Source organism: Diadema setosum, chromosome 21 (assembly GCF_964275005.1).
Source record: "Diadema setosum chromosome 21, eeDiaSeto1, whole genome shotgun sequence".
NCBI lineage: Eukaryota > Metazoa > Echinodermata > Echinoidea > Diadematoida > Diadematidae > Diadema > Diadema setosum.
The window spans coordinates 25,186,511-25,198,205 of NC_092705.1; the positions used below are offsets into that span (position 1 = coordinate 25,186,511).

The 11,695-nt window shown below is 39.8% G+C and overlaps 1 protein-coding gene across 1 annotated transcript in view; it reads left to right on the forward strand.

Annotated features, from left to right (window-relative positions):
* The window catches only part of LOC140244729 (ras-related protein Rac2-like), a 64,154-nt gene extending 58,700 nt beyond the window's left edge, over positions 1-5,454 (forward strand). The window contains exons 6-8 of the mRNA XM_072324341.1: positions 1,084-1,201; positions 2,931-3,091; positions 5,093-5,454. Coding sequence (XP_072180442.1) covers positions 1,084-1,201; positions 2,931-3,091; positions 5,093-5,173 — 360 coding nt within the window. The 3' untranslated portion in view covers positions 5,174-5,454. The remainder of the gene's footprint in view (positions 1-1,083; positions 1,202-2,930; positions 3,092-5,092) is intronic.
* The last annotated feature ends 6,241 nt before the right edge of the window (positions 5,455-11,695 follow it).

The following is an 11,695-nucleotide window of genomic DNA, read 5'->3' on the forward strand; positions in this document are numbered from 1 at the left end:
TCAGCTGCACAGTGCGCCTCGCCCTAGCAGAAACTAGAGCACGCACTTTAGTGCGCACATGCAAACCTCAAATACGCGCAGCCTGAACTCCCAAGTTCATTGACCCTACCTGCCAAAATATAAAAAATCCTTCATAAATTCCCCAAAAATTCTCGGATTACTACCAAAAGTTAATCGTTAATTACTTGTGCCATTCTCAACTTTTCCTGCAAGTTTCATCCCAATCTGTTAACTACTTTTTGAGTTATTTTGCACATGGTCAAACAAACAAACGAACAAACAAACCAACGGTAACGAAAACATGACCTCCTCCCTTGGCTGAGGTAATGAAGTAGCTTCCAAAGCGAGTAGCAAGTGTAAATATTGTTAAAATTCCACTCTCTGTTATCCTATTTTTTATGTCATTATATTAAACTCTTTGTGACTGATTTGAGCAACAAAAATGTAAGAATTGAATAGCCACCAAAGTGAGTAGCAAGTGTAGATATTGTTAAAATTCTGCTACATTGTCTTACCATCTTCAGAGCACACTCAGTTTATGTCTCCTTCATCACTGTGATGTGTTCCATCTATTGTTATCTCCATATATTAACTCAAATGTAATATTTTGCAAACTAGGACTCGTATGACAATTTTGAGAGTGGTTTAATTCATGATCGAGACTCACAGTTACAAATTAGAAATAAGCATTATCCCTGTAAAAGAGAAAGGTTTAGTAATTTCTGACCCTTACAGACGATATGTCAAATTTCACATATTTCTTTATACATTCTGTCGTTAAAAAAAAGTGAAAATAAAGTTTGAATTGAATTGAATTGAATTGAACTTAATTGAATTGAATTGAATTGACATGTGTCTTATGGAAGGCACTATTTACATGAGTTGCTAATTTTACAAATATCAACCCACTTGCAAAAAGCAGGAAAACAAAAGCATTGTGAAATACAACTCATATACTGCCATAAGGATATTAAACTGTTGATGTTTTTGTGATTTTTGTCATGCAGAAAAACTAAATTAATACGTCTGATTGTGTTCTTTTTCCAATTTTCTCTCTCCCTGCATTTCTTTCTCCCTTTGCAGACAGATATATTCCTTGTATGTTACAGTATAACCAGTCATCCGTCAGAATCCAACGTCTCCACGAAATGGATACCGGAGCTGCAACACCACGCACAGGGCGTCCCATTCATCCTAGTCGGTGAGTAGTAGATGAGATGTGGGGATGCAGCGGTCTGATCGACCAGTCAGGTTGATCGTCTTCAAGGGGATAGAGCTCCAGCAGGACCCCAACTTTTGAAGGTCAAAGAGAAGGGCCATAGTTTGCATCATCTTTGCATACCTCTTCCCCGCCTCCTCCTCCCTTGTTCAGTTTACCACAAACTTTAATGAGCTAATGTCATAATTCTAACTTTTCAACTTGTAGATGAGACGTGGGGATTTGGCAGTCTGATTGACTAGTAGAACAGTCGGTTAGATCGATCAGTCTCAGATAGGTCAGTCAGATCGACCATCTTCAAGGGGACAGAGCTTGAGCAGGACTTTACTGTAAAGGCCAAAGAGAAGGGCCAAAAATTGAATCATCTTTGCATACCTCTTACCTGCCCTTCCCCTCCCCCCTTTCAGTTTACCACAAACATAAGAGTTAATGAGTTAATATCAATTTCTACACACAACTTTGTGACAAGAAACAAAAACAAAGACATTCCTCTAATCTAAGAGAGTATGCAGACTCAAGTCCGTGGTTGTCAAATATCAAAATCACGTAGGAATATTCAGAGTGAGACTAGATTCAAGGTAGTTTCTCTCGAGCGATTTCTGCACAACAACTATGCAGACTCAAGTCAGTGGTATTCAAATATCAAAATCACGTTGGAATAGTCAGAGTGGGACTAGATTCAAGGTAGTTTCTCTTGAGCGATATCTGCACCACAACTTAAACGGTGGGATCGAGAGTCGCGTTTCTTGGCATCCCCCTGCCAGCCGTGTGCTCTCAGAGCGTGCCTTGTGAAACTCACTCTTCATTTTACAGCCAGCAGAAGAACGCCTGAAAGTGAAATGAAGCAGTTTTGTAGCGGCTCAAGAGGTTTCCTGCTTCAGATCAGCCCCTCTTCTAATCTCTCCTAGGGGTTCTTATTTTTAACAGGATTGTAAACCACTCAGTGCTTTTCCGCGAAGAGATGCTGTTCTCGTGGCAAAGTGTTTGGATGAGGGCTCTCGTTGCCTGGATGCTGGGAGAAAACAAACGCAAGACTTGAGTCCGAGGATGATGACACTTATTTCTGTGATGAGACAGAGAGGAAATAAACAGATGCAAAACTGATCTCAGTGAATTCTTGAAACATGACCTTTTCCATGTCTAGACTTCCCCAGAAACGTGTCCTTGTTAAGTCTGTTGTTACTACCACTGGTTGCAATACATTAGATGCACAGTTGTATTTCTGATACTGTAAAACCAAAAATATTCAAAGCATGAAATATTCGCAAATTTGAGGTGACTGCCTTTTTTCGCGCCATGAAATTTTTGCAAATTGCCGCTGTAATTCCAAATTGAACCTATTTGTATTTTCCAATATGTATTCTAAAATTGACATGTATGTATGAGAATATATACTATACCTTTGCAGTGTGAGGATAATTAACAGGAAATTGCTAGTGCATCAACAGATTTCTTTATCATTTAGCACTGGATTCTTCTTAAACATAAGAAAAATGGGATTGCTGAAGAATTTCGTTCTTACAGGATCAGTTGTCATGATGTACTATCTTTATTGAGCTAGGCTAATAATCACACCAAGATGGTGGTTGCTTTATTTCTACCTTGTATAGATTTTACATCTACTTTTTGTTTCCCAAATAGAGTTGTTCTCATGTGGTTTGGGATATTTTTGGTCCCCTTCCCCTCTTGTTCCTTTCTGCTGCCTCCCAAGGTACCAAAATTGACCTGCGGGAAAACCCCACGCCAGAGGAGCTGAAGAAGTTAAAGGACAAGCAGCCGTTCAAGAAGGAGCATGGGGTGCAGCTGGCCAAGAAGCTGGGAGCAGTAGCCTACATGGAGTGCTCGGCATTAACGCAAAAAGGCCTTAAAGAAGTAAGTATTGGGACCGACGTTCCAAGAAAAAGTTTATGCGATGTCATCCGTCAGTCGCTGCAAAATTAATGATATGATGAACAAAAGAGATTGCTTGGAAACATTCAAGTTATGCTCAGTCTAGGGGAATGGCGCATTCCAATGTCTTTTGTTAATCATATTAGTACTTTACCAGTGATTGACAGATGATGTCATCAAGATAATCTTGGTTTGGAAGGGTTTTTTTTTTTGGGGGGGGGGGGAGAGGAGGGGAGGTATATCCAAGTAATAAAAAAAAATAGAAAAATTATTTTGAAAATATATGGCACATTTTAAGATATGCTCTGGCCACATAGGCAATAATCTGGGTATTATAGATCAATGCAAGTCAACATGCATTTCTGTTGCATGGGTCCGTTAATAATGGATTATCCCAATCTGTCTTCAAAAAGATAGCATTGGATCTTTACTCCTTGATCCTGAACTGGGGCAACACCCAAGAAAAGAAAGAAAAACGTCAAACCCTTTTTATGCATGAATGAATGAACGAATGTAAATTGCATATTATCGCTGTCAGTGTAGACTGGGCTGAACACTAGCACTTTCACAGGGAAAGTCAAATTGTGTGTCGGGGAAGTGAATACTGTGTATAGAAATACTAAAAGTTACATGCCTGATCTGAGGAGGAAAACTTTTGACTTCTGAAAATCTGAAGCTCTTCAAGTCAATTGATACATTGGCACTATTTTGGGGGCAAGTGCATTTGCTTTCAGGCAAGTAAAAATGTGAAAATTGGTGATTTTACAGGAAAAGTTAATGTTGGGCTCTGGGGTCTGTTTCAAGAAAGTATTATGAGAGACTTCATTAAATGGATTTTACTTCTCTTTGAAAGTCCGAGACAGCTACATATTTTGGCTATTCAGAGATGTATGTGAAGACTTTTTAATATGTGATGACTTCATGAAATGGACCCCTGGTTGTGGATATCTCCCTTGTTATGCCTGGTAGACCATAAAGTCTACCTCAATTCACATTTTCTGTCCTTCCTTTTTCACCCCCCCCCCCCCCTTACCCCTCCCTTCACTGGGAAATTCTTTGACTGTTACAAATTATGTCTTGCAAGCTTTTAAGTGTACACAATGTTTTTAAATGGAATTTGATTTTGTGTCTATTTATTTAGTTTTTGGGCCGGGGCAGATGAGCCAACTCCTCGCGAGCAGTCCCTAAATCAAAAGCCCTCCCCGACAAAATAGGGTTAAACCAACAGGGTATAATCACTTGCACGCTGTTTTGCGTGATGGTTGCTCACAAAACATTGTTCAATGTGTACAAGATTTCATTCCTGTGCTTTTTAGACAACATGATGACTTGCTAAGTAGGGGGTTGCCCACTTCAACCAGTTTCTTCCGAGATTCTGCTCCGAGATTTTCTCCAAGTTTTCCTTGTTAATCTTACTGACGTGCACAAACCACACTTTTTATTTACTGGAGTAGTCTTATTACTTTGTGTTTTCCCTTGATGACAGTTTTATGCTCGTATTCTTTTTTTTTTTTTCGTCTTCTTCTTTAAAAAAGAGATGTTGTAAAAAAGAGAGAATACTGCCATTTGAACATTCATTTTACATCATATTGCATGACTTTGTGAGATAAAAGATGTTGTTTTAGATATTATCTTTGTCGTGTATTCATTGCAAATTCTGTTTGCAATTGTCACTCCATGTTCACCCATCATCTATGACTTGCACGAAAAAGAGCTTTGTATAGTCATTCACGTACCATTTATAAATGTTTTTAGTGTCTTGTATGTGTATCATTTTGAGACAGCAAACCGTAGAAAAAAACAAGTTTAGATATTTACAAGAAGGAAAAGATTTGGAAGCATGTTAATTTCATAAGATGGATAAATTATAGTCCCATCTTCCGTTTTTATGTTTGAGCTTTGCTTTTATCAGATTTGAGTTTGCATACATGGTTTCCCTGAATGTTTTTTTCTGTTGTGTTACTGTTTGATTTGATTTTGCAGGTTTTTGAAAAAGCAGTGATGACCGTTCTGGACCCACCCAAGCAAAAACCCCGTAGGACTCACAAATGCACTCTTGTTTGAAGCACGGCGCCGTGTGGGCGTCGCCCTCCTCTCCTCCCGCCAGTCCCGTTTGTGTGACCACCATTCTCATCTCCGCCCCGCTGCTTTTTACCCGTGCCCTCTGTGTTCCTCTCCTGGTTTGGTGAAGATTATATTAACTCCTGATCTACACTTTCAAAGACATTTGCCCAACAGTCTATATATTCTTCTCTTCTTCTTTTTTTGTCCCTTGTTTTTTCCGCATCTTACTTTTTCTCACTCATATCCAGGTGTTTGAAAGGGCTGTCCAAACCGTGCTGAATCCCCCCAAGCAAAAAGAAAACAAAAGGAAGGTTTGCAAAATTGTTTGAGAGTCCAGTCAGGCGCCGCTGCTGCTGTTGCCGCCGCCGCCGACTGGCCCAAAGTCTGTACAGTTTTATCATTCTAAGATAATTCAGCTGTTAGAGCTGCGATCCATTTCATTTATTTCAAGTCGTCAAACGTCATGGCAACTGTTGCTACGATGGCGGGGACTTTGGATGCTTGCAAGCACCCGTGGAGGAACAGCAGCGGGAGAAAAAAAAAAGAAAGAAAGAAAATTCCAGCAATTTACAATTTCTGTGCACTGCTTATGAGGAAGAGATACCGAAGATATTGTAAGTTCCGGTAATTCAGAAATGTGGTCATAACTTGAAAATGTGAATAGATATCTTTAATCCACAAAGTGTCATTATGTGTTGGTAGTAAGAAGTATGTATAGAATACCATTTTGTATATTCATGAATTTTTTTTCAATATCTCTTCTCTCTTTTTTTTTTATGGATATAACCTCTCTTTGATCACTGTACATAATTTATTTGAAATACTTGACTGAGATATCTTATGGCCCTTAAAGTTGAAGTAATGCATCGGATGTAAGTTATTTTGCATTTCACCGATCTTGCAGGTTGTAGCGTGTAGGGATCTGAATATGTTTTCACGATGACATGCGGAAATCTGGTAAATCGGTCACTCAGCTGGTTCAGATGAATACTTGCCCAAAGAAAATCCAGTATGTAGTGTCGATATGTTGATGGCTATGCAAACCCGGTATATTTGCATTTTGTCGGCGCTGCGACTGTTTGACAGATGTGCTGTCCGAAACATGTCAATGATTTTTTTTATCAAGATTTTTCTACGTTCCTGATATGCACAATCTTCCACAAGTTTCCTCTTTTTCTCTCTCTGTTTTTTTTTTTCCAAGGACAATTCATCTGTGAACATTGAGTGAATGACGTTGCTTTATGTGTATTTGGACGACAATTTGATGCATATCTGTGATTGACTAAAATTTACGCGAAAACTTTTTCTCGTTACTGACTGGGAGCACGAGTGTTTGGAGGCTATCACTGTGAGGGAGATTGGTGTCGAGAGTACTGGAAACTGCAATTTTTGTAGAGCTGCAGCCCCGTGCACAGCCACTGGCAAAGGGAGCAAAGCCAAATCTTTTGGTGCACTGCAAATTAATGATCAGCCTGGCCCTGGGCACTCTGCCAGAGCTCTGATCAGATTGATGATACATCTGACTCAGTGCCCCCCCCCCCTGAAAAACAAAACAAAACAACAAAACAGATAATGATATGTAGGTAAATAACCTGTAAGAAAATTGGCATGCTTAGCTTCTCCTCCTTAATTACTTGAATTTATCCTTTCCCTTCTTCACCCTCCCCCACCATTTCTGTCCAATGCAATATCAACAAACCACTCGGCTACACAAATCTCGATGTGTGGGACTACATTTTTGGTGATTGTAGTGCTGTAAGACATAGCTCCCTAAAGTTGCTCGTTCCTTGTCACTATTGGGGCTTAATCTGCTTATAAAATTCGTCAAAACTGGCTCTTTTGTTTGTTTGTTTGTTTGTTTTTTAAGGAGGAGGAAATAGTATGCACTGAAATAGCTACTGTATGAAATGGATTACGAGAACCAAGGAGAACATGGACCGCTCACTTTATCGGCTGGTAGCGCATTGAGTTGCGAATCCAGTACACTGCCTCTACTTGTAGAGATAAGGAGACACTCTGCCCTACTTTGAAGCAGCAAATCCCATTTGTGGAGCATCACTAGATACCATTGATGTTAACGATTTAAAGAATCCGATAAACGTCTCACGGGGGTGTGGTTTTGGATATGCCAAAATCTTCAACAGTTACTTGGGAGGATAACATATTATTTTAAAACCAGTTCACAGTTTCATAAATTTGGGGGAAACACCCCTTCAAAAAAGAAATATACATATATGTATATATGTTTTTGTGTATATATCTGTCTTCGGCAAACTATATAACTCATTTCCCCCTTCTTAGTTATAAATGCACTTTTTCATACCAGCTGTGCAGAATAATTTTCTGGGCATGTGGAATGTCGAAGGTTTCTGACATCAAACACATTAAAAGGACTTCTTTTCAGAGGTGCACGGTGTGTTCATCTGTGGCGGTAAAAGTGCAATGAACTTGGGGCAGTCACCGATCCGTTTTCAATCTCTGACTCAGGCAAGCATTATAATGCTCTCTCTCTCTCTCTCTGCAAAGTTTTGAAAATTTGAGGTGTATGTAATTTCTGCAGCGACTTTGCATCCTGTTGATAGTCCCAGCCCTCCTCCCCACACCCCTCATACATTTGCAAAAAAATCTCATTTCAAACCCATCTCCCACTAGTTGACAAACACTCTAACCAAGGTCAATTAACACCTTTCTTATATGTAATCCATAGGTGTACAGACAAGCATATTTCGTATTCTGACTACTCTGTAATTTCATTATCACTAGCTCCTTTTTTTTTCTTGTGTGTGTGTATTTTTCTTCTTTTTTTTCTTTTTTTTAGCCATGGTTCACTGTATTGTCTTTGGGTAAATTAAAACCACTTTTGTGTACATATATGCAAAGCGAAAAATTCTGAACAACATGTGGATGTGAGATTTGGACCATTGTATTCTGAATGTTTTGACAACTGTGCCTCTTTTTTTGACAATTAAGGAAGATCTGGAGAATTATCTGCATTTCTCCTTCTCTTGTTCATGAACTGAGTTTCACGTGATAGCAAGACAGAATAGCAAACACTGTATAGCAGAATAGCAGAGATCTCATGGATTTGAGCAGACGTAGAACCTTTCCCGTCCTGTTTTTGGTATAACCGTTTCACCGCATTTTGCCATGTGAAAAATGAGGAGGACCATCCAGTGATTGTGCGTTACATGGTGGAGGTTGCGTAGGATAGGCAGAGATGCTAAGGATGGCGTACGCTACAGTGTAGAAGGAATTCTTAAACGTTGATGCCCGGGTGATGCAGTGGGGGTCACCACTCACTGAATTCAAAATGAGGGTGATGGGGGATAGGGTTCCACTCCCCCCCCCCCCCCCCCCCCTCTCCCCAATCATATCAAGACCATTATCTTACCTAATCATCGGTCCGTCTTAACACTTTATTTGGTTCTGGGCACAAGTTTGTACTTCTTTTGGGTAGGAAGATATACTTTACATAATGCAGTCTAGAGATTTGGGTGGATTTTTTTTTTTTCATTTGTTTCTTAAAATGCTACATTTTGTGGTAATGACGGAATTTGATAGGATAAAATGTCTGATGTGTAATAGCACCGTGGGACTGGTAAGCAAATCGCCTAGTCATCAAAAGGGTCACAATGCACAAGTGACAGCAATGATGTATTGGTGCATAAGAGATACAGGGTCAGGTCGGTTGCTACCTGGCAAGTCTCCACCCCCCCCCCCCCCCCAAATTGATCATGTGACTGACATCTGATTGTGTACTAGATGTTCGATGAAAGCTCTCCTTCGTGTTATTGCTGTTACAACTTTCAGCACAAGTGATGTGATGTTAGTGTTTCTTTTGGTCATTCTGTACAAAGGAATGAAGTGACAGTGAGTAATTTATTTGGGGTGGGGGCAATGGGGGAGAGGGACAGAGAATTGGGCTTCGAAAATGGCTTGACCCTTGCCTCGACAGAGTCCAAGTTGCGCGTTAAGCATCCATGCGTTGATAGGCCGATAGCCATTCGGGACATCACTCATTCTTATCTTGCCATCCGGCCAAAATTTAGAGATGTCCGAGGTTACACCGCACCATCAGGCTTGCCGTAAGGAGTCTGCACACACAGAGTGACCGAATGTTGGCGGTCAAAGCCCAAATGCCAGTGTTAAAAACATTGGTCAGCTCTTGTCATGGATGAAAAAAAAAAAAAAATCCTGATCACAACTTCTATACCAGAACTCATTGTTATACAGAGTGGCAGTTTGATGTTGTTGTTGTTGTTGATTTGCCTGTTTGCATTTTCCGGATTCTCGTAGCTCCAGACTATTGCTATTGTGGTGGCGGTTGTGGGGAAGGTATCGCTGCGGTGAATGATCAGTCTATTTGTGATTTATCTGCAATATGTCCTCAAAATATGACACTCTTTGCAAAGTAGATTTTGAGCGACTACCGTCTTGATCTTTCTCGCTGCTCTTCTCTTCCGATATGTAGTATTATGGCGGTATGTAACATCAAGAGTTCCAAGTGTAATAGATGCCTGAATGCTTTTACGGCAGTAGCGACACTGTACGAGTGTGAACAAGACTAATGCTCATGTGCATTAACTGTATGTGATTTCATCTAAACAGAATGGTGAGAGCAAATCTAGCCACAATTCTTGCAAATCCCAATGGATGTATACATGCATGTATATTTGTATGGCAACAGAAAATTTGCCAGAGGTTGCACAATACTCGGTTTATTTTATAGCTGCATCATTAGAAAAATTAAGATGGTAAACTGAAAACAGGCAGACTTTTCAGGCCCCATCAAGCATTCAAATGAAGTTGTACGTATTGGCATCACCACACTGATTGCCAAATCGACTAGGGAAGTTTTGGGGCACCAATTTTTATAATACGCATGTTTTCCAGTGATGTTTGCCAGTGTTGATAAGTTGCAACGATTGCGGTTACCATGGCAACATCTTTTATGCTTGCATCCGATTGCTCGCTTCCTGGCCACTGCCATAAGAACTGTATCCACCACGACTTGTAATCGCAAACCTCGTCACAAAGTTGGCACCAGGATAATGAAATGCTCACCACCGGTAATCCATCTCGTCACTGTTTTATCCTTTGGCTCTGACTGTTTCTGCTCTCTACTGCACATCTAGGGAGCCCCAATCCAAGTCACACGTTAGTTTTCATCTCCGTCAAGGAGGTTAAGTTTTTGCCCCATTAGTTTGTCTGCAAAATAACTCAAAAAGATGTCTTGGATAAAACGTATCAGAAAAGTTGATAATGACATAAGGAACAGGTGATTAGATTTTGGAAGTGGTTTTGACCAGCATCTGGATGCAGGAATTTTTTTTTTTTTTTTTTTGAAATAAAGGATTATCATTGGCAAGTAGGTCCAACAAACGAGGGAGTTCAAGCTGTGCTTATTAGAGGTGTGCATACATGCACGCTTCAGGCGCAGCTTGCAAAATGCTGATGAGGTGGACTCTGAGGCACGAAAGACTTTTTTATCATTGGGAAATTGGGCGATTTTCAGCATGCATGTATGGGCGGAAATGAGCTGCTTGACAGATGTCTTTGTTCTCGGAATGATTTTCCTGTTACGGTCATGTTTTTCATCATACCATATTACCCATTTCTTCCACAAAATACCCAGGTCGATAGTTTGTTGTAGAACACTGTCAGATTCCTGCATTTGTATCTTGACAGACTCACAGCTGTATGTAGCTTTTTGTGCACATCTGCACATTTGTGCATTCTACAAAGTAAGATGTTATGGCGTGATTTAAATGTATGATTTCAATTGTTTGTGTTTTGCTAAAGGTGTAGGATGTGTCATATGATTTGAAACAATGATGAAAGTGTTGTCATTCCAGAAGTATGATTTTTATTTCTATTTGCAAAATTTATAAATGTGATCCGAAGATGAAGAAACACTGTGTACACTCTGCATAGAAAATGAACTACCAAAAAAATGGAGGATTATTTGAAGTATTTTGTGCGATATGAAATTCAGTAGTGTGTAACTGGATATGTTAAGGTGTATGTGTATTGTCATGGTGAGTCCTAACTTTATATTGTGTGTATAAACCCCTGGTCATAACCACATGTGCATATGAATTTAATTGACATTCATTTTAATACAGGTGTGAGCACTGGTGCAGTAGATGTTGTATGTTTGGGATGTCCGTCCATTAGTTTGAGATTTCTCCTTGGCAGAACAACTTTGTGAAGACGTTGGGTAATCTTTGAATTAAATACAATTCAGGATTTTCATTGGGCTACTCATAGCTCGCTCATGTGTACATAATGTGTAGCCAAGTAAAGATGGACTGATGTGATGGTTGGGTTCAAAGGGCACAGGTCATGGTACATACCTAAAAGTTTGTGACATTTCAGAAGTCCTCCTGCTTTATAGAATAACTCATTGAATTTCATTCAAATTCACCATGATTTGGTGATACAAATGATAAGCTCTTGAGGTTGGTTGTGGTGGAAAAATCAAGCCAAAAGTCTGCTTTTTCATCAAATTTGTAATAACTG